The 23,758-nt window shown below is 34.7% G+C and overlaps 1 protein-coding gene across 1 annotated transcript in view; it reads left to right on the top strand.

The window, feature by feature from the left end:
• The window catches only part of RNF17 (ring finger protein 17), a 122,082-nt gene that overhangs the window by 48,518 nt on the left and 49,806 nt on the right, over positions 1 to 23,758 (top strand). The window contains exons 15-19 of the mRNA XM_055317208.1: positions 588 to 729; positions 11,139 to 11,292; positions 13,473 to 13,588; positions 14,549 to 14,669; positions 17,886 to 18,006. Of these exons, the coding sequence (XP_055173183.1) occupies positions 588 to 729; positions 11,139 to 11,292; positions 13,473 to 13,588; positions 14,549 to 14,669; positions 17,886 to 18,006 (654 nt within the window). The remainder of the gene's footprint in view (positions 1 to 587; positions 730 to 11,138; positions 11,293 to 13,472; positions 13,589 to 14,548; positions 14,670 to 17,885; positions 18,007 to 23,758) is intronic.

The following is a 23,758-nucleotide window of genomic DNA, read 5'->3' as shown; positions in this document are numbered from 1 at the left end:
TATTAGTTTAACAGTTCCTGATTTAAATTTTCTAATCTTTGGAATAAGTTCATGATCACCACTCTGTGTTTAATGTATGAATCTAGAATAGATGAAGTTTCTTCCTATACCCCCATCACTGATGAACAAAGTAAGCTGACTAACAATGGACATAGTGAAAGATACTTTTTGTCCTGAGTGATGAGATGACTCTGGAAGTGACTCCAATAGGTCTCATTGTGGAAAAATAAAAGTAGTCATAGAGATGGAGGGGATCACAGAGATCCCTCAGGTGGTCTTACTGAGTGCCACCATAGTCTGTGGTTGTCAGTTCCTGAAAGAGAAAAGACTAAGTAGAAGATACAAGCCTGGCTTAGAAATGTCCTGAAACAAATTCAAAGGTCAATTATTGATTTTTGAGAGTTGACTTTTAACCCGGCTTGATAATTGGAGACAATATCAAGAAATGTATCAGAAAAGAAATTGAAAAGGGAATACCCTTGGTAGATAAATCAGTATATGTGTAAGTCCTTTCTTCAGACCAAGTTGCTGAAAAATACTTTTTAAGAAAATGGGTTGCTTATGGTTTTGATTGTGCTTTTAATCAGGTTTAGGTCGCAATCACCAAGAAGCCTCTCTGAAAAAAATATGACTCTACACTATCACCCACCTATTTTGCCTAACGAAATGACAGATGTTTCAGTTATGGTTTGTCATATAAATAGTCCTACTGATTTCTATCTTCAGTTGGTAAGTATTTAATATTCCTTTGAGACAAGTATTTTTTCAAATTTTAGTAGAAATGTATAATGGAAATGAGTACCCAGTGTGAATTTTAGAGCAAACCACTGTCAACCTTCTGTAAATTTAAGTTACTTAGCTGCAACTTTAAATGAGAAAATCACGTGATTTATAGTAAATTGAAGGAACTCTTCATCATGCTAATTAGTGAAATGTGGAGGGAAAGGACAGTGAATGATGCTTAATAAATGTGTTTCTTGCTACCTTATGAAATCTTGGGAATAGGAAATCACATAGACCTGACATCAGAGTATTATGAGAAAACCTGTTTCTGACAGTGGACATCTGAGAATTTTTACTAGGTAATTTCCTGAATTTAAATACCAAAATAAATTCAGATCAAAGGCATTTCATACTAAATTTTGAATGTGGACTGATGGGTTTGTTTGGATAGCTACTAACAAAGAGTTCATCCTTACCAATCTCTCTGTGTCCGTGTTTCATATGAGTTAACTCATTCTATGGGCCATAATGAATGAATAATCTGTTAATCTTCACAACAATCCTGTGAGAAAGATACTAGTATTTTCATTTATATATGGAGACTCTAACCAAAGGGATGAAGCAACTTGCCTGAGGTCACACAGATCAGAAGGGATGAGCCAGGATTTTTATTTTTATTTTTATTTTTTTTTAAATTTTTTTTATAAATTAATTTTTATTGGTGTTCAATTTACCAACATACAGAATAACACCCAGTGCTCATCCCGTCAAGTGTCCCCCTCAGTGCCCGTCACCCATTCACCCCCACCCCCCGCCCTCCTCACCCTCCACCACCCCTAGTTCATTTCCCAGAGTTAGAAGTCTTTATGTTCTGTCTCCCTTTCTGATATTTCTCACACATTTCTTCTCCCTTCCCTTATATTCCCTTTCACTATTATTCATATTCCCCAAATGAATGAGAACATACACTGTTTGTCCTTCTCCGGTTACTGTGGCCAAGTTCAAAAAGGGTGTTGCCTGAGTTCTCCTCTGGGATTTTGATGGAATCTTGTCTCACATTTAGATCGTTCATCTATTTTGAGTTTATCTTTGTGTATGGTGCAAGAGAGTGGTCCAGTTTCATTCTTCTGCATGTGGATGTCCAATTTTCCCAGCACCATTTATTGAAGAGACTGTCTTTCTTCCAGTGGATCGTCTTTCCTCCTTTATCGTATATTAGTTGACCATAAAGTTCAGGGTCCACTTCTGGGTTCTCTATTCTGTTCCATTGATCTATGTGTCTGTTTTTGTGCCAGTACCACACTGTCTTGATGAACACAGCTTTGTAGTACAACCTGAAATCTGGCATTGTGATGCCCCCAGATACGGTTTTCTTTTTTAAAATTCCCCTGGCTGTTTGGGGTTTTTTCTGATTCCACACAAATCTTAAAATAATTTGTTCTAAGTCTCTGAAGAAAGTCCATGGTATTTTGATAGGGATTGCATTATACGTGTAGATTGCCCTGGGTAACATTGACATTTTCACAATATTAATTCTGCCAATCCATGAGCATGGAATATTTTTCCATCTCTTTGTGTCTTCCTCAATTTCTTTCAGAAGTGTTCTATAGTTTTTAGAGTATATTTTGAGAACCATTTGAATGGTAAATGGTTCTCTAACCTTTTATTTTCAGGTTGTAGGTGTCCTTCTGTCTAAAATGAGTCTCTTGTAGACAGCAAATAGATGGGTCCTGCTTTTTTATCCAGTCTGAAACCCTGCGCCTTTTGATGGGGTCATTAAGCCCATTCACGTTCAGAGTTACTATTGACAGATATGAGTTTAGTGTCATCATGATATCTATTTAGTCCTTGTTTTTGTGGATTGTTCCACTGAACTTCTTCTTAAAGGGGAGTTTTAAGAGTCCCCCTTAAAATTTCTTGCAGAGCTGGTTTGGAGGTCACATATTCTTTCAGTTCCTGCCTGTCTTGGAAGCTCTTTATCTCTCCTTCCATTTTGAATGAGAGCCTTGCTGGATAAAGTATTCTTGGTTGCATGTTCTTCTCATTTAGGACCCTGAATATATCCTGCCAGCCCTTTCTGGCCTGCCAGGTCTCTGTGGAGAGGTCTGCTGTTACCCTAATATTCCTCCCCATGAAAGTCAGGGACTTCTTGTCTCTTGCTGCTTTAAGGATCTTCTCTTTATCTTTGGAATTTGCAAGCTTCACTATTAAATGTCGAGGTGTTGAACGGTTTTTATTGATTTTAGGGGGGATCTCTCTATTTCCTGGATCTGAATGCCAGTTTCCCTTCCCAGATTGGGAAAGTTTTCAGCTAGGATTTGTTCAAATACATAGGGATGAGCCAGGATTGAACTGGGCAGTGTAACTGCATTCAGAGACTGCCATCTCAAGCACTGCAGCACACGATAAGGGCTCCCTAGATGAGTTGTAGAAGTCTGCTTATTTGGTACTAAGCTAGGACTTACATATATTTCTTACACTGAATATTCTATATTGTCTTTTATTTAAATGGAAGTAAAACAAATATACCATTTTAGCCATTAAATGTACAGTTCAGTGCCATTAAATATGTTTTGTGCAACCATTGCCATTATTCATCTCCAGACCTGTTTGATCATCCCAAACAGCTCTGTAATCCTTAAACAGTAACTCTCCATTTTTCCTTCCCCCAGCTTCTGATAACCTGTACTACTATATTTTTTATGAATGTATTTATTCTAGGTACCTCTTAAGTGGAAACAATATTTTTACTTTGTGTCTGCCTTATTTCACTTAGCATAGTGTTTACCAGTTGTGCATGTATCAGAATTTCATTCTTTTTCATGACTAATATTTCATTGTATGTATATACTACATTTTGTTTATCTATTCATCTGTTGATGGACACTTGGATTGTTTCAACATTTTGGCTATTGTGAATAATGCTGCTATAAGCATGGAGGTACAAATTCTATTTGGGTCTCTGCTTTCAGTTCTTTTAAGTATATACCTAGCTCTGGAATTGCTGGATTATTAAAGTTCTGTTTAACTTTTTGAAGAACTACCAAACTATTTTCCACAGTGCCACACTATTTTGTATTTCTATTAGCAATGCATAAAGGTTGCAGTATTTCTATCACCAACACTCATTAAAAAAAAAAAAAAAGCCAGGCAGCCTGAGTGGCTTCAGCCAGGGCGTGATCCTGGAGACCCGGGATCAAGTCCCACGTCGGGCTCCATGTATGGAGCCTGCTTCGCTCTCTGCCTGTGTCTCGCCTCTCTTTTTCTCTCTGTGTCTCTCATGAATAAATAAAACATTTTTTAAAAAAATAAAAGCCATTTTAAGGGCATGAAGTTACATCTCATTATGGATTTGATTTGCATTTCCCATATGGCTAGTATTGAATACATTTTTTCATGTGTGTATTTATTGGTCATTTATATATTTTCTCTGGAGAAATACCTATTCCAGTCCTCTGACCATTTTTGAAATCAGGATGTGTCAGCACTCCAACTTTGTCCTTTTTAAGATTGTTTTGGCAATTTGAGGTCCCTTGAGATTCCATATGACTTTTAGAATGAGTTTTTCTATTCTGTCTGAACCATCTGAAAATTTGCTAGTGATACCATTGAATTGTAGATTGCTTTGGGAAATATTGTCAGTAATACTAGATCTTCCAGGCCATGAATGTGGAGTGCCTTTTCTCTTATTTTTGTCATCTTTCATTTCTTTTAGCAGTCTGGTATGGTATATAAGTATACAAGTCTCTTCCTTCCTTGTTTAAGTTTGTTCCTAAGTGTATTCTTTTTTTTTAATGATATTATAGAAGGAATTATTACTTTCCTTTTTAGATTGTTCATTACTGATTTATACAACTGGTTTTTCTATCTGGATTTTAGGTCCTGTAACTTCACTAACAGGTTTTTTTGGTGGGCTCTTTACAGTTTTCTATGTTATGAAATTATGTCAGCTGCAAAGAGATAATTTTATTTCTGACAATTGGAATGCCTTTTGTTTCTTTTTCTTATTTAATGGCTCTGGTTAGAAATTCCAATATCTTGTTGAATACAAATAGAAAAAGCAGACATCTTTTTCTTCTGAGGAGAAAAAGCATTTGTCTTTTACCATTGACTGTGGTATCTGGGTTTTTCCATATGGCCTTTATCATGTTGTCCTTCCATTGTGCTTAGGAAAGATACTTTGTATGTTTTCAGTCTTTTAAAACTTATTAAGGCTTGTTTTGTAGCCTAACATATTGTCTATCCTGAGAATGTTTCATGTATACTTGAGGAAAAATGTGCATTCTGCTCTTGGCTTGAATGTTCTGTATATGTCTGTTAGGTGTAGCTGGTTTGTACTGTTCAAGTAATTTGTTTTCTTCTTGACATTCTTTGTAGTTCCGTTTTTGAAAGTGGAGCATTGAAGTCTCCTTTTATTGAAGGTCTGTCTCCTTTCAATTCTGTCAATGTTTGCATCATATATTTTGGGGCTCTGATATAATTATTACATCTTATTGGTGAATTGACCCCTTTTATCAATGTGTAATGTCATTCTTTGTATCTTGTAATATTATCTGACTTAAAGTCTGTTTTCTGTGATAGTAACATAGCCACCCCAGCTCTCTTTTAGCTACTGTTTGCATGGAATACATTTTCTAATTTTTAACTTTCAACCTATGTATGTTTTTGGATTTAAAGCAAGTATCTTATAGATAGCATATAGTTGGGCCATTTTTTAAAACCATTCTGCAAATCTTTGCCTTTTAGTTAGGGAGTTTAATCCATTTAAAATACCTATTAGTAGGAAAAACTCCCACCAGTTTACTATTTTCTGTATATATTATACCTTTTTTGTCTCTCATTTCCTCTATTATTTCCCTCTATTGTGTTTAGTTTTCTTGCAATGTCATTTTTTAATATTTTTGAAAAACATTCTCATAAAAAAACAGAATTTACCATATAACCATATTTAAGTGTACAGTTCAGTAGTGTTAACTATACTCTCACATTATTGTGAAACAGATCTCTAGAACTGTTTCATCTTGCAGAACTGAACTCTACACTTCCTAAACAATCACTGTCCATTTTCCCCTATCCCTAACCACTTACAGCCACAATTCTATGAATTTCATTATTTTGATGCTTCGTGTAAGTGGAATCATAGTGTTTGTCTTTTGGTGGCTGGCTTCACTTAATCTAATTTTCTTAAGTTTCATTCATACTGTTGTGTGAGATTTTCTTCTTTAAGGCTAATATTCCATTGTATGTATATATATCACATTTTATTAATCTATTAATCCATTGGGTTTGCTTCTACCTCTTGGCTCTTGTGAATAATGCTGCAGGGAACATGGGTGTGCAAATATTGTAGTTTCATGTTTTGATTACCTTATTTCCTTTTGTATGTATCTGTATTTTTTATCATTACCTTGGGGATTACATATAATATCCTAAAGTAACAATTAATATAGGTTTATACCAACTTTAATTGCACAAAAACCTTACTCCTGTGCAGCTCCATTCCCCTTTTATATTATTGATGTCACAAATTAATCTTGTGTGCTCAATAACACAAATTTATAATTTTATGCATTTATCTTTTAAGTTCTATAGAAATAGATACTATCCTGTAGAAATAAAGAAATAAAAATGGAGTTGCAAACCAAGATTAAAATAATACTGGCTTTCATATTTGTCCTTGTACTTACCTGAACCACAGATCTTCATATCTTCATGTGACTCTGAGTTACACTCTAGCATCCGTTTATTTCTACCTAGAGGATTCCCTTTAATGGCAGCAAACTCCCTCACCTCTTGTTTCTCTGTGACTGGCTTAATTTTTCCCTCATTTTTTGAAGGGTAGTTTTGCTGGGTATGTAATTCTCAGTTGATAGGGTTTTTTGCCCAGCACTTTAAATATATCTACCTATTCTCATCTGTCCCCAAAGGTTTCTTAGGAGAGATCAACCAGTAATCTTGTTGATGACCCCTAGTACATAACAACTTGCTTCTCTTGCTGCTTTCAAGATTCTATTGTGTATTAGCTTTGTAGGGCCATTGTAACAAAGTACCCTGAATTGGATAGCTTAAACAACAAAACTTTATGGTTTTACAGTGATGGACTCTGGAAGTCTAAAATCAAGATGTTGACAGGATTCATTCCTTCTGAGGTCTTAGAGGTAAAATCTATTCCATGTCTGTCCCCTAGATTTTGGTGGTATGCTGACAGTCTTTACCACTCATTGGCTTCTGCTTCCTCTTCCTAGTCTCATCCTCTTTCTTCACATGGCATTTTCTCTGTGCTTGTTCATCTCAATTTTTCAGTAAGGATACCAGTCGTATTGAATTAGTTCCCTCCTAAGAATTTATTTTACTTTGATAACCTCTGTAAAACCTTGTCTTCAAGTAAGGTTACATTATGAGGTACTGAAGGGTTATAACTCCAAAATATTTATTTTGGGGGGTGAGGACACAGTTCCCAAAGCAGTCTTCTTTCTGCTCCATCAGAAATTCATGTACTTTCCACATGCAAAATACATTCATCCCATCCCAGTCATTCCAGCATCAGTGGTAAGTCTAAAATCTTCTATATAAATTTCATCAACCAAAGTCTCAAATCTTATCATCTAATTCATCTAATTCAAGTAGAGGTTCAAGCTGGAGCAAAAATCTCCATGTCTGAATATGTGAGACCAGACAAATCTAAAACCTAGCAGGGAAAATTCTATTAGATTCTTATGACTTGAGAATAACCTTCATTGGCTGGATGCTCTACCCTCTAGTCACACTAGGGTGGTGGCTTTGCCACCTTAGCCCTGGGAGCAGCCTCACCTGTTGGAATTGAGAGGTTGCCCTCATGCTCTGGAACCCAGGAGGCCTCCTGGAACAGAGAATGAGATAGATGTTCCTGCCTCTCAGACATCTGCCCACTGGGCTCCTGGTGACAGTGGCAGACATGCCAGCCTCTGAATCACCTTCAGGGTCATTATTTCTCTTGAAAGATAATACATGTTCAGGGACACCTGGGTGGCTCAGTGGTTGAGCATCTGCCTTTGGCTCAGGGTGTGATCCCAGGATCACACGGTGTGAGTGCTGCATCAAGCTCCTTGTAAGGAGCCTGCCTCTCCCTCTGCCTATATCTCTGCCTCTCTGTGTCTTTCATGAATAAATAAATAAAATCTTAAAAAAAATATAACACATGTTCAGGGTTGAATTAGCCCTGTCAGCTCACTTCCTGCCTGTATAATCCCAACAGCCTTTCTTTCTTCTTCCCATCTCTGTCCCCATAAATTCAAGCAGGCAGTGTTTCTGCTGAGATGATTGATTAGATCCATATTTCACATGCCCATAATCTCTTTAGCAGTATCCAGCCACATCTTTGGTGTCCTCTCTAAGCACATAATCTCATTGTTTACAATATGGATAGACTGAGAATATTCTAAATTCTTCAAGTTTTGGTTTCTTTATGTTTGACAATTCCTTATCTCTGTCTTCTCCTGTTTTATTATGAGCAAAGAGAAACCAATCTGCATTCAATGTTTGTTCTTAGAGATCTCCTCAGCTAAATATTAAAGTTCTACTTTCTGTCTCGCAGAACACAATTCAGCTAAGTTCTCTACCACTTTATATCAAGGATTGCCTTTCTTCCAGTTTCCAATAATATGTTCTTCATTTCTCTCTGAGATCTTGCCAGAAGCGCCTTTAACATTCCTATTTCTACCAAAATTCTTTCCAGGGCAATCTGGACTTCTTCATTCAAGCACTTCAGAAGTTCTCCTCCTCAATCCATTACCTAATTCCAAAGTCACACCCACATTTTAGGTATTTGTTACTGCAATACCCTACTTCTCAAAACCAAAACCTGTATTCATTTCCTAGGGCTGCAACAACAAAGTTACATAAATTAAGTGGATTAAAGAACATAAATTTATTGTCTCATAGTTCTGGAGTTTCAAAGTATGAGATCAGGGTATCAGTAGGGTCGGTTCTTTCTTAGGGCTGTAAGTGATAATGTATTGCATTCCTTTCTCCTAGTTTCTGGTGATTAATTGGAACTTTTTGGTTGTCTCTGATTTCTACATCACCCTAATCACTGCCATAATCTTCACAAGCCTTCTCCTGTATTTGTCTCTGTACTAAATTTTCCCCTTTTAATAACACCAATCAGATTAAGGCCTACCATAATGACCTCATTTTAACTTGATTATCACTGTTAAGACTGTTTCTAAATAATGTCACATTCTCATGTCTTGAATATATCTTTCTTGGAGATACAAATGACCTTCTTAGATTTGTAGATTCATGTATGTCATCAAATTTGGGGAGTTTTCAGCCATTATATCCTCAAATAATCTTTCTACTTCTTTCTTTCTTTCTCCTTCTGAGACTCCCATAATGTGTATATTAATATGTCTTATGGTGCCCTTGGTCTCTGTTCAAGTCACTTAGTTTCTGTTCCGTTCACTCTTTTTTTTTTCTTTTCTCACCACTTAATGATTTCAGTTGTCCTATCTTCAAGTTCACTGATCCTTTCTTATGATTGTTCAAATATGCTGTTGAATCCCTCTCGTGTATTTTTTCACTTTAGTTATTGTACTTTTCAACTCCAGAATTTGATTCCTTTTTATAATTTCTCTTTGTTGGCATTTTCATTTTGGTCCTTTATTGTTTTCCTGGTTTCCTTTAATTCTTTATCCATGTGTTCCTTTATTCTTTGAACATATTTAAGGCAGTTTTAAAGTCTTTGTCGAGTAAGTCCTTTATCTGGGCTTCTTTGTGAGTGGTTTCTATTTTGTTCCTATGAATGAGCCATGTTTTTCTTTTTCTTTGTATTTCTTCTATTTTTGTTGAAAACGGCATTTGAAACTCTGAAAATCAGAGTCTCAGTTCCTTTAGCTTGTGTTCAGAAAATGTTTTGGCAGATTTCTTTGAATGTCAGGAGTCTGGGTGTTTGCTTGGTTGTTGTAAACCTTTGACTTTTCCATAGTTTGACAAAGTTTGTATGATGTCTCTCTCTGTCTCTCTGCCTCTCTTCCTTGTTTTTTGTTTTATTTCTGTGGGAGAATGAGAACTTGGAACTTCCTAGTCTCCTATTTTGCTGATGTCATTTCTCTGTTGAATTTTTTACTACCCACTATGGATAACCTGTTAATGAAAGAATGTGAATAATATCTACTTAGAAATAAAAGTTTAGAAAATGTAAAGTTTTTAAAGTAATATAAATGGAACAACAAGAAAACACAGATTCACAAAATTTCCACTTGCATTATAATACTTAAGAGAAAAATTTCATTTTTTGCCATTTGAAGTGAATTTTAAAATATTTTTTTAACCTTAAGAATTAGCATTTGGAGAGATAATAAGGCATTTCTTGGTGTTTTGGAATTTGGGAGGGTACTGTGTTTTAGGTATTATAGGAACTTTAAGAACTAAAGTAACCAAATGTTAAATATTATTTAATAAGAGAAATCTCTAGTTTACTCAATGCAGTTATTTCATAAACCTTACTGAAATTACTGATTTAAAGAATGATCAATTCACTTTAAAACCATAAGATGGAAGGTTGATGGGAAATTGGAAGTTCATATAATGTCAAAGTATTTGTATACATGAGTATATAATGTCAAAGTACATGAATTACGTGGTGGATCCAATGGTAAAAACATAACTGTACAGTAGAGGGATCATCACCCTAAGCTGTAGGTGAATCTTAGCATGTTAATATTGAGACAATAATGTTATATCTTTTGATATATTGCAGCTTAAGTACACTTAAGATGTATTCTGGCCACAAAAGGTTTGAATCCACCAAACCTATACACACAACTTCTAGGTTTGGGGAAATTTCAGGAGACAGACCCCACTTAATGGAGAAACAAGCTAATTGATAGCATGAGGATATAACCTTGTAAATCCATAAGATGGAGCATTCTGCAGAAAAATAGCAGGCTCTTTTCAGCAAGACCTAAAAAGAGGACTACACTAGATTCTAAAAGATTTATTGAAATAACTAGTTATAACGTGTCTTGAATTTGATACTGGTTTGGGTCAGTTAGGGATATCTAAATGTGGTCTAGAAGTACTGATAGAAATAGAAAAGTGAGAATTGATGGAAAATACAAATAAACTGTAATCAAATTGCATGTAAGGGATCATCTCATTTTTGTTTTAAAAAATATGGGAAGTTTGTGTATAAGGGATCTGGGAGGATAGACACTTAAGATACCTGGAGAAACATGATTTCTAAAAATTTTTGTTATGTCCATATTTTCTAATTTTATATACTGCTTCTGTAATAAAATATCTCAAGTATAAATTATGTAATAATTTGTGTAATTCCAACATTTCATAATTTTATAGCCAGTGCTTATAATACATTGCCATATTTAAATTTTGCTTCTTTGAAACTACAGTGTTTTAATACCTTTATTTCTCAGATAGAGAGCCTGGATTTTTTATTTTTACTAAAGACAATTGAGGAATTCTATAAAAGTGAAGATGGAGAAAATCTGGAAATCCTCTGTCCAGTTCAAGGTCAAGCCTGTGTAGCTAAATTTGAAGATGGAGTTTGGTACCGAGCAAAAGTCATTGGTAGGAAATTTACAGAGTTTCCACAGGGAAATGTTATGCTTAAAATTGACATAATTTGAGTTGGTACAAATTAAATCATGGAAGTGGTGGTATTTGCTCAATTATCTATCTTTAAAAAGCTAGTGGTAATGTTTGGAGGTGAATCTCTCAGCCCTTAGATTTTGATTTGCCTGGGACTTAACTGGTTTTTTTTTTGTTTGTTTTCTAATGTCTGCCTTATTTAAAAATTTAAATGGTAATAAACAACTTATACTCCATTCCTCAAAGGCAAATATTTTAGGGTTGCCTGGCTGACTCACTTGGAAAAGCATGCAACTCTTGATCTCAGGGTCATGAATTTGAGCTTTATGTGGAGTGTAGAGATTATTTTTAAAAATACCTTAAATTCTTTCAGCTGTTTCTTTTGATATTTGTGTTATTTATTCTAAACATATAATACTTTGTTGATAGTTTTAGGTATTATCTATTCTTATTATGGTAGATAGCAGTTTTAGATTTCTTGTAGCTCTCTTGTGCTCTCCCGAGCCCACCCCTATAATTGTATCACAATTTTTAGTTAACCCATATTTTATATAAATGTTTTCACTAAGTCATAAAGAATACTTTATTTCTATTTCAACTTAATGCATCAAATTTTCACTTTGTTTCCTTTAAACCTATGGCTACATTTTCCTAATAGTTCAGAAACAGTTTTCCACATGTTAAGCTTTTCAGGTAATGTTAGTTTAATTTTTTCTCTAATGGTGAAAACATCCTTCTATCTCCCCAATTAGACTACTAGTCTTCTAAGCTTATTACACTTTTGTTATTCAGAGAATTTATTTCACTTGGCAGTATACTTCTTGGTTTTCCTGTATTGGATCCCTCATTTTATAAATCCCATGTTTACCTCTTCAGTTTACTCCTCCTTTTTTTTTTTTTTTTTTGAGCATTTTCTAATTGTTTCCTCAGGATAAATGGAGGTAAATTTTGAGATCTTCATGTCTCCTGACTCTACTCTCATACATGATTGATAATTTGAATAAAAAATGTTCTTTAAATTTTATCTCCTGTCCATTTGTTTGTGTTGTCTAAAACTACATCTCCATTTGGAGACTTAAGGAATCTAATAGCATTGGTACAGTTGAGAATATCCTTCTAGCGAGAGGATTCCTGCAGAAATATGGAGGGATTCTCTCACCTTCTTACACCTATGGTAACATGTGTCTTTTCAATTACTGTGGATGCAAATTACCATAGGGCCTAAGTAGTTTGAAATTTCCTCTCCAGTACCAGTGTTGTTCCATATGCTTCCACTTCTACTAAGGAGCAGAGAATGCTTATACTTTTTCCATTTTTGAAATTATATATACTGTACTACCCTTTAAATTTGGAAATGATGGCAACCAATTTATAGAACTATACATAGGTGTGTTAAGAGAAGCTAAAGTCAACCATATATTTTGAGTATTTTCAAAAAGGCCAGTGTATGATAGGTTTTTATTCAAACTTGCATGTGTTTGAACTTTTTAGGGGCTTCATTGGTATCCTGTAAAATATAGAGACTAGATTGACATGGAGGTCTGTCTCTGCTTATTTCTTACAGTATCTCCCCAAATAATTTTTTTAAATTTCAGTTAGGAAAAAAGAATTTCAGTTAGGTATCATTATATGAATGAATCTTTAGTTTATTAAATCTCTTGCCTTAATCACCTGTGTTGACTAACAGTAAACATTTATTAAGTGCTTACTTTGATGCTTTGCTAATTATTTTAAATACATGAATCCTCAAAAAAGTCTTATGAGGTTGGATTCTGTTGGTATATCCATTTTACAATGAAATAATGAGGCTTAGAGAGAAAAAGGAACTTGCTCAAAGTCACGTGGAATTTGGATTCTAACCCAGTCAGTTTTAACATCTAATTTTTAACCTAGCATCTGATAGCCATGTTGTTATCCTGATTTTGATTGTCCTTTAGATATCTTAAAATTGTTAATTTCTTTTCACCAAGTCTGAAGACTATGCATTATGGTTGTTTTTTTTAAGTTCACATATTAGAAATATTTTTTATATTAAAAAAGTATGTTTATGTATTAATCATAAAAGTATTCTAGGATAGTTGACTGTAGATTAACCTAAATTTTGCTAGATAATTCTGTTTTCTTTGCAAGTTTGATTTCTAATTTCATAATTTTTGAAGGATTGCCTGGACATCGTGAAGTTGAAGTTAAATATGTGGACTTTGGCAATACTGCAAAAATAACACTTAAAGAAATGCGTAAAATAAAGGATGAGTTTCTAAATCCCCCAGAGAAGGTAATCTACTTATTGTGAGTCATAGGTGCTGGTAACAATTTATCTTTTATTTGGAAACATCATTCTGACCTGCAGCTATCAGCTGCTATTGTATAGAAATCATTTTTATCATAGAAATGTTCTGTTAACTGACGTTTTTGTCCATAAATAATTTGATACATGGAATATAGAAAAGAGTTGCTGTCATTACTGTAATTTCCTATGTAGCAACTTTAAATTGTTTAAATGTCTGTATATCTTAGCAAATAAGAACTAATTATAAGTGTATATGTGTATGTATGTTTGTGTCTAAGTATTTACTGTTTACAGCTTTTAATATTATTTTAAAATATCTGTATAATGTGGTAGGAAGATGATGTATTTTATGAAAAAAACTCATCATAGAAGTATTTTTACTGCAATTCCAGTTATGTTTAAGTATACATAACCTGTGCAAGAAAAAGAAAGATGTCTGGAAAAATATCCTTTTCTTGGAATCCTACTCCCCAGAGATAGGGAAGGTTAATGGGGCTTATTGTTAAACAATATTTTTCATTTTAAAAATGGATAAAATATTGTAGGAAAAAACTTGAAAATACAGATAAAATAATCATTCAGAACTATTGATTATTTTTGATAAATATAATTCTAAGATGCATCTTTATCATTTTTAACAATTATAGGATTAAGCAAATAGTCCTATAACCCACGTTTTTCATTTAACAGCATATCATTAGTATCTGTAATTCTTTCAGTAGATGCTTGTTATATCGGCGTCTAAATGTGCAGTAATTCATTCAACCAAATGTTCTATTGATTCTAATTATTGGTATTTATAAATTATTTTATAGATAGCTTTTGTGCATTTATTTTTTAAATATATGTTAAATTCAAACAGTGTTTTGTATGCAAAATTTTAATTCTAGAATAACTAGAAATTACATTTACTTTTTCTTAATGGTGCAATTTTGTTTGACACAGGCAATTAAATGTAGGCTGGCCTATATTGAACCATGTATAAGGACAAAGCAGTGGCCCAAAAAAGCTAAGGAAAATTTTGAAGAAAAGACTCAAGATAAATTTATGACATGTTCAGTCGTTAGTAAGCTGTTTCCATTTTTATTTGTTGATATGTAATTGTATATAATTTTGAATAACATTATAATACAACATTTATCAGATCTAAGAACAAATTCAGTGTGTCATCAGTAAGAGTGGTGAGAGAGAACATTTGTTGAGAATTAGGTATAGTGGATATAGAGGCAGGCTCTAGAGTCTAAAATCAGTACAAAGCAAAAATTATCATTAAAGATCAAGTTATCCCAAGGGTGCCTGGCTGACTTAGTTGGTGGAGTATATGACAGTTAATCTTGGGGATGTAGGTTCAAGCCCCATGTTGAAGGTAGAGATTACTTAAAATCTTAAAAAAAAAAAAAAAAAAAAAAAAAAAAAAAATCCAGGGCAGCCCCAGTGGTGCAGTGGTTTAGCACCACCTGCAGCCCAGGGCGTGATCCTGGAGACCGGGGATGTCGGGCTCCCTGCATGGAGCCTGCTTCTCCTTCTGCCTGTGTCTCTGCCTCTCTCTCTCTCTCTGTGTCTCTATGAATAAATAAATAAAATAAAATAAAATAATAGTATAAAAAATCCAGTCATCCTGGACATGGCCTCTTGAAAGCCCTAAAGCCAGGAATTAACTTCTTGTATTTTAGTTTGCATTTTTGCAAGGGCACTATCCTGATTTTGATGTGATGGATGCTAAAGTTTAACGTGCAGGGAAGTGAGGGGAGGTGAGACATAACTGGTAGTTTTTTTTTTTTTCTCATTTCATTTGACTTAAGTAAATTCAACTGTAGGCTCTCCATATTTTGAAAAAAATCACTTCTTTTTTGGAGTGGTCTGGGTCCAGGATACAGGCTGACCACTAACTCACAATTTTGTAACCCAGCATGTTCTGAAAAAGAAGTGTTGAGTAGCAAAACCTGACCTGAATTGACATGAAGTATATATAGTCTTTATTTCTGGAGGAGGGGCAAGATGGCGGAAGAGTAGGGTCCCCAAATCACCTGTCCCCACCAAATTACCTAGATAACCTTCAAATCATCCTGAAAATCTAGTCTTTATTTCCTATATAGTAAATATTCATATATTCCATTCCAGGATAGTAATGTATGCTTGTGGGCTGCTGCCTCAGAATCTGCTGGGGATATTTTACAAAATATATAATATATGTTTTATGTAGCTTTTCTTAATTTGAAGTTCTGAAACTTATCTGGCTGGAGGGGGTTTGGATGCAGGGGTGGGGGGAGGTGAGAGTCTTATTTATTTAGCTGTGTTGGTCTTAATAAGTACTAGTGCAGGACACACAAGATCATGTTTACTTAGGGTTGATTTATAGGAATTTCCAAGGTAATTTTTACTATATCTGTTCGTTCACATTTCTCAACTCTCATTAAGTGAATCCAACCACCAGAAGAGGAGACTGAGGCTTAGCAATCAGTTATATAATCTGGAACTGAGGGCAGCCCTGGTGGTGCAGCGGTTTAGCGCTGCCTGCAGCCCAGAGCGTGATCCTGGAGACCCTGGATCGAGTCCCACGTCTGGCTCTCTGCATGGAGCCTGCTTCTCCCTCTGCCTGTATCTCTGCCTCTCTCTCTCTCTGTGTGTGTGTCTCTATGAATAAATAAAATCTTAAAAAAATAATAATAACTTGGAACTGATGGCATATCAGTGGTAATTTATCCACATTGTTGATATGAGAAATTGTTCTGAAGAAATAGTTTCTTTGGGGAGGAATGTGGTTATATATATTGCATCCTCAGTCAATAACATTTTTGTACCTGGCTTCCCTGATGTGAGCAGTAAGGACTAAGAAGCCCTTAATTTACTGCTCACATCAGAGAAGCCAGATATTTAATATAGAATAGTCCTCCCTCTTGTGGACTACCCATCAAGACCTGACTTTCTTTCTTGACTCCTTCTTTTTCTTATCCACTTAATTACTTGTTAGACATATAACATCCAACACCAGTCACAACATAGTTATTAGGCTAGATCATTCATTTGAGCAGGGCCTCGTGGCACTCCTTAAATCTAAAAGATCTCACCCCATTAATCTGCACAATGATGAGATTGAGAGTTTAAGACATTAATAGTAAAATGAACTACCATAGATGAGAAGGGGAGTCTTCCATTAATATGCATTGTTACCTTATAAAGCAAGGGATATTTAAATTTTAATTAGCAGAGCAGGGAAGGTGGTATAGGTACAGAACATGGAAAGTTGGCCCTGTTGGAATAAATGACCTCATGTATGGGAAATATGAAGTCAAAGAACTAAAGGGAGCACAAGAGATGGAAAAGTAAGGAGATGAAAATTTATTGAGACTCAGCATTGCTTAGCTTTTTATTTTTAGATATGTCTGGCCCATTGAAAAGTAGGAATTATTTTTAGGATCTTGACAGAAGTTTACTAAAATGTATTTTTATGACTAGATAATAAATACAGGGTGCTGGTAACAATTTATCTTTTATTTGGAAACATCATTCTGAACTGCAGCTACCAGCTGCTATTGTATAGAAGGTGGTGTAAGCATAAACTACAGTGAAGTATGTGTTTCCTAAAAAAATTCCTTAGTTGTTTATTCAGATACATATTAGGCAAGTTCTCTGTGCTATGTACCATAAGTAAGTAAACAGACATATGAGATATAAACTTTACCCATAGGTAGACTGTCAGTTTGGTTTAAGAAATAGATCTAAATAGTCTATTGAAGTAACCAACATATTTCCTAAAAAAAATTAAAAGTTAAATGGTTTGTCCTAAAAATACAGGGATGGGGGAAAAAATCCAGGTTCCAATCTGTAGTTGAGGAATCTATATTGAGTTTTTGTTGTTTTAAACCTTAAGAATGGTTTAAACCATTCTTACAAAAGCTATAAACGTTTGCAGATAATCATTGACCTAAATTTCATTCTTATGTCCTCTGGAACTTGGTTGAATTGAATAAAATGGTTTAAAAATGCATCAGAACACCTCTCCAATGAATATATGTCAATTTATATTTTTCTGAATTTAAAATCTTTAAATTGTTTTTTGACTTGTTATAGAACAGTACACAATCATCTAAAATGAAAATTTTGTCAATTTGCATATGCTACAGATAACATGGACACTTGTTTTATGTTTGCAAAATGCTACTTTTATCCCTAAAATTACACATCTGCAAAATGAAATTGTTTCTAGTTTTTTTTAATTGCCTCATTTAGTATGTTTTATGACGTATTTATTTTTCTCCAAACTCCTCTTAATATTTTACAGAAATTCTGGAAGATAATGTGCTCTTAGTTGAGCTTTTTGATTCTCTTGGTGCTCCAGGAATGACTCCTACTAGTGTAAATGACCAGCTTGTCAAAGAGGGCCTAGCATCTTATGAAGTAGGGTAAGTAAGCCTGTAAACCTTTGTTAGTCCATATATAACAGTTTATTTGCAAGAAGGGAAACTGGTATAGCATTCCCTTTAGGATATCTGCTTAGCTTTGGGAGTATTCCCCTGCTCTTGGGTTAGGAAAAATAATTGTAGTCATTAATCTAATGGAAAGTAGAAGGCCTTTTCCCTCCCTCCTTAAGGGACCCCAAAACCAAGATTTGCTCCTAGGGATTGAAGGTACTTCTAAGAAAAGAGGAATGGCATCTTATTTCTAGGTGGAACATCTGCTTTGGCAGCCCTTTGTGCTTTTTTGAGAAGGGAATTAGGTGGAGAAATGGCACAATAGGGTAGTTAGTGGTAGAATTAGCCCACATTCCCATTTGGAGAAATGTAAATTTTTCCTGGGTTCAAGTGGATACTTTGAATAAAAACAAGAGTTGAGTCATTGTGCCTAGTACTCAAGACAGACTAGTGGTTGAAGCAACCCTGAAGCAAAACAGCAGAGTGGTGGTTAAGACCAGAGTTAAGACAAAACAATTCTTTCACAATACAAACTTGTGCAGTAAGGGTGTCCCTGGAAGGACCTTCTGATGAATTCCCACATACCCCTCTCAAGAAAGCAAATATTTGATAGCACTCACACATAAGGTCTGTCAGGGTAAGCCAGAGAAGCAGAAACCTGTAGGCACATGCTGAGCATATGGTCCTGCTGTCCCTCCCCGCCCTATCACTGGAGGAGCTGTAAGCTAGAGAGGGCCTGTCGTTTTCCCACTGTAGGCCCTAAGTAAGGAAAGAGAAAGAGATGAGAGGAAACATTTAAATATATTGGACTGAGGGACACCTGGGTGGCTCCTTGGTGAAGTGTCTGACTCCTGATTTCAGCTCAGGTCATGATCTCAGTTGTGAGATTGAACCCCACATCAGACTTCATGCTCCATGCTAGGTATGGAGCCTGCTGAAGATTCTCTCTCTCCCTTTGCTCTCTGTATCTCTCTCCCTCTGCCCCACCCTGCCTTCTCTTTCTCCCTCTCTTTACAAAAAAAAAAAAAAAAATATATATATATATATATATATATATATATATATATATGAGAGAGTTGGGGGGGAGTTCTTTTTTAAAAAGTCAGGGTTATTGAGGTGAATACAATAAAATTCACCTTTTTATATATACAGTCATTTAACCATTATCACAGTCAAAATACAGAATATTTCTATCACCACAAAAAGCTCCTTGGACATCTTTGTAGTTATTTCTCTTCCTCCACACCCAGATCTTGGGAATTACTGATATAATTTGTATTTCTATAATTTTTACTTTTCCACCACTTCTTATAGAGTTGTAGTGTATTTTGCCTTTTGTGTATGGCATGTTTCATTTAGCTTAATGCTTTTGAGATGCATCCATGTTGCACACATCAGTAGTTTTTATTGCTCACTACTGTCCTGTTGTCTGGGTATACCACAATATTATACATTCCCTACTGGTGAAATGTACATTCCCAGTGTTAGACACTGGTGAAATCTTACACGTCCCTAATTTGAGCTATTTCCAGTTGGAGAGATTTAATGAATAAAGGTGTTGTAAAGGACCTGCATACAAGTCCTTGTATGTAGACATATGTATGTATTTTCTCTTGAGTGTATATACACACACACACACACACACACACACACACACCTAGGAGCAATTGCTGCTTGTAAGGTAAGTGGGTTATTTTTTCTATATTTAATCTAATGCCCCACCTACATTATCGCCTTCATAATTTTGGCACAAATCTGACACCATATAACTTTATCCATTTAATATTTTGATATGTATACCTAAAATAAAATAAGAATGTAATTTAAAAAATCGTTTTCTTGTTTTTTTTTTTTAAAGATTTTATTTATTCATGAGAGACAGAGAGAGGCAGAAACAGGTAGAGGGAGAAGCAGGCTTCATGCAGGGAGCCTGATGTGGGACTCGATCCCGGATCTCCAGGATCACGCCCTGGGCTGAAGGCGGCGCTAAACCGCTAAGCCACCTGGGCTGCCCAGAAAATTTTTTTTTAAAAAAAAAAGACATTTTTTTTTAACTTTATAAGAAACTGCCACATGTTTTCTAAATTGGCTGTATCATTTTGGGTTTCCACCAGCAATTTTGAGAGTTCTGTTTGTTCTGTGGCCTTGCCAGCACTTGATTTAATCATTTTGTGTTTACATTGGCCCTTCTAAAAGAAATATAGTGGTTTTTCATAGTGGTTTGATTTTAATGACACTAAGGATCTTTTCATATGCTTATTTGCCATCTATGTCTCTTCTCTGATGAGGTTTCTTTTCAAATGTTTTATGTTTTTGTAAAATCATGTTGCTTATTCTTGAAATGTGAAAGTTCTTTAATACATATTCCAGATACAAATTCATCAGATCTTTTTGCTTTGCAAATACTTTTTTTCCAATCTGTGGCTTCTTAACAGTGTCTTTCAAAGAGAAGTTTCTGGCTTTGAAGTCAACTTTGGCAATTTTTCCTTTCATAATTCAGGCACTTCGCACTGTAAGATCTCTTTACCCAACTCAAGGTCATAAAGATTTTCTCGTATGTATTCTTCCAAAGTTTTATAGTTTTAGATTTCATATGTAAGTCTGTCATCCTTTTTATTTTGTTAAATAAACTTTATTTTTTACAACAGTTTTAAGTTCTCAACACTGAGCAGAAAGCACAGGGATTTCTCACCTCCTGGCTCCCGCAATGGGCACAATCTCCCCACAGCCCCAAAATGGTACATTTATTAATATCAGTGAAACTACATTCACATATCATAATCCAAAATCCGTAATTTACTCACTGTACATTCTGTGGATTTTGACTAAATGTATGATGACATGATCCCCCATTATAACATCAGAGTATTTTCACTGTCCTAAAAAATCCCTTGTGTTTTGTCTTTTCATCCTTCCCTCCCCTCTAATTCCTGAGAACCACTGATTTTTTTTTACTGCCTCTATCATTTTGCCTTTTCCAGAACATCATATAATTGGAGTCATATAGTATATAGTCTCAGATTGGCTTATTATTTCACTTAGTAGTAGGCATTCAAATTTCCCCCTATCTTTTCATGGTTTTGATAACTCATTTCTTTCTAGCACTGCATAATAATCCATTGTCTGGATGTACCACAGTTTGTTTATCCATTCACCTACTAAAGGACATCTTGGTTGCTAACAGATTTTGGTAATTTTTAATACAGCTGCTATAAACATCCACGTGCAGGTTTTTATGTAGACAGAATCTTTCGATCAATACCAAGGAATGTGATTGCTGGGTTGTGTGGTACAATGTATTTAGTTGTGTAAGAAACTGCCAAACTGTCTTCCAAAGCAGTTGTACCATTTTGCATTCACACAAGTAATGAGTGAGTATTCCTGTTGCCTCAAATCCTCACCAGCACTTGGTGGTGTAAGCATTTTAGATTTTGGTTATTTGATTATATGTGTAGTGATAGTATTTCATTTTTGTTTTAATTTGTGTTTCCATGATGACATATGATGTGAAGCATCTTTTTACATGCTTATTTGCTATCTTTATATCTTCTTTGGTGAGGTTCCTCTCAATGTTTTGGAGCCATTTTTTAAGTGAGTAACTTTCTTATTGAATTTTAAGTGTTCTTTGTATATTTTGGATAATAGTACTTTATGATGTATATCTTTTGCAGATATTTTCTCCAAGTACGTGGTTTTCTTTTCATACTCTTGATAGTGTCTTTCAAAGCGTAGATATTTTTAATTTCAGTGAAATTCAACTTCTCAGCTCATTCTTTTATGAGTCATGGAATAAAGCTATTTTTAAACTTTAAATTTTTCCCCTTTGTTTTAAGCAGCTTTAGAGAATAAGGCATTTATTAGATGAATAATCCAAGAAAACATCATAGGATCAGAGGAAAACAGCAAGCACCCATCACCTCACTTTGATAAGCCATTGTTATAGGGGAGCACTAAAGCTAAAACAAAACTCTCTTCCACAGTAAGCAAAATAAATTTTGGAAAGAAGAGTTCTTTGTGACAGTGTAGCAACTTTCCTGGAGGAGTAGCATTCTATAAAATACATAAGGAGCTCTCTGGCTTTTAAAATAAAATTTCCCTGCCTTTTGCACCTCTCCATATATATTCATTCTCCTTACATGTAAATTCAAATATTGAGAATTTTCTAGTTACAAATTATACATTTAGTTACTAAATTGACTAAAGATAGTAGTAATAACATTCATTGACTTGAGAAGCTTCCCATTCCTCCAGTTTGTTTTAATTAAAATCATGAAATATTTTCTTACCTCTCATTTATCCAAACTGTTTTTTAAAAAAATCAAAGTCATACAGTTTTAACTAAGTTTTTTTTCCAGTGCACATTAATTTAATAAGCCACCAGATTTGGGCATATAATCAATTATGGATGTTTAGTTTTTGTAACCAAAAAAGTATTAAATACATGTATATGTATTGTTTCTCTGGAAAGAGTCATAAAATTCAAATTTTTAAATTTTAGACCTTATATATAATACATTCTCAAAAATTAATATTTATCTTTTAAAAGCCTATTAATGTACCACTGTACACACACACCAAAATGACTGTTAAAAAAAAAGAAAAAAATAACATGTATTGGTGAGAATATAGAGAAATTTGACCCTTGCACATTGTTGGGAATATAAATAGTGAAGCAAGTGTGGAAAACAGCTTGAAGATTCCTCAAAAACTTAAATATAGAATTACCACATTACCTAGAAATTCCATTCCTGGATATATATACCCAAAAGAATTGAAAACAGGTATTCAAACAAACACATGTACATATATATTCATAGCAGCCAGAAGGTGGAACCACCCTGTATGTCTATCAGCAGTTAGATAAACAAATTGTGGTAGATAGCCATACAATGGAATATTATCCAGCCTTTAAAAAGGAATTAAATTTTGGGATAGCTGGGTGGCTCAGTAAGTTAAGCATCCTATTCTTGATTTTGACTCAGCTCATGATCTCAGGATTGTGTGATTGAGCCCTGCATTGGACTCCATACTGAGTGTGGAACCTGTGTAAGATTCTTTCTCTTCTTGTCCTTTTGCCCCTCGCCCCTAAATGAATGAATGAATGAATTTTTAATTAATTAAATTTTGATATGTCATAATATTGATACACCTGGAAAATTTTATGCTAAGTGAAATAAGCCAAATACAAAAGGTGGCATACTGTATGATTCCCCCTATATGAAATATCCAAAATAGTTAAATCCATGGAGGCAGAACATAGAGTGGTGGTCAACAGGGGTTGAGGGGAGAGGATTATGGGTAGCAACTGCTTTAGGGAGATTTTGTTTTGGAGTGATAGAAATGCTTTGGAACTAGAGATGTAATGGTTGTGCAACATTGTGAATGTACTAAATGCTACTAGATTGCTCACTTCAAAATACTTTTATGTGAATTTCATCTCACTTTTTAAAATGTTTTTAAGTCTATTAGCTATAGATTCCGTTCAAACTAGGGACACCTGGGTGGCTCAGCAGTTGAGCGTCTGTCTGCTTTTGACATAGGGCATGATCATGGGTCTGGGGATCGAGTCTGCATCGGGCTTCCTGCATGGACCCTGCTTCTCTGCCTATGTCTCTGCCTCTCTGTGTGTCTCTCATGAATAAATAAATAAAATCTTTAAAAAAAAGTTCAATTCAAGCTATGTGAAAATTCCAGCAGACCTTTTTTAGAAATTGACAAGATTTCAAATTTTGTATGTAAACGC

Source organism: Nyctereutes procyonoides, unplaced genomic scaffold (genome assembly GCF_905146905.1).
Source record: "Nyctereutes procyonoides isolate TBG_1078 unplaced genomic scaffold, NYPRO_anot_genome, whole genome shotgun sequence".
NCBI classification, from domain to species: domain Eukaryota; kingdom Metazoa; phylum Chordata; class Mammalia; order Carnivora; family Canidae; genus Nyctereutes; species Nyctereutes procyonoides.
This window is presented reverse-complemented; position numbering and strand designations above follow the sequence as displayed.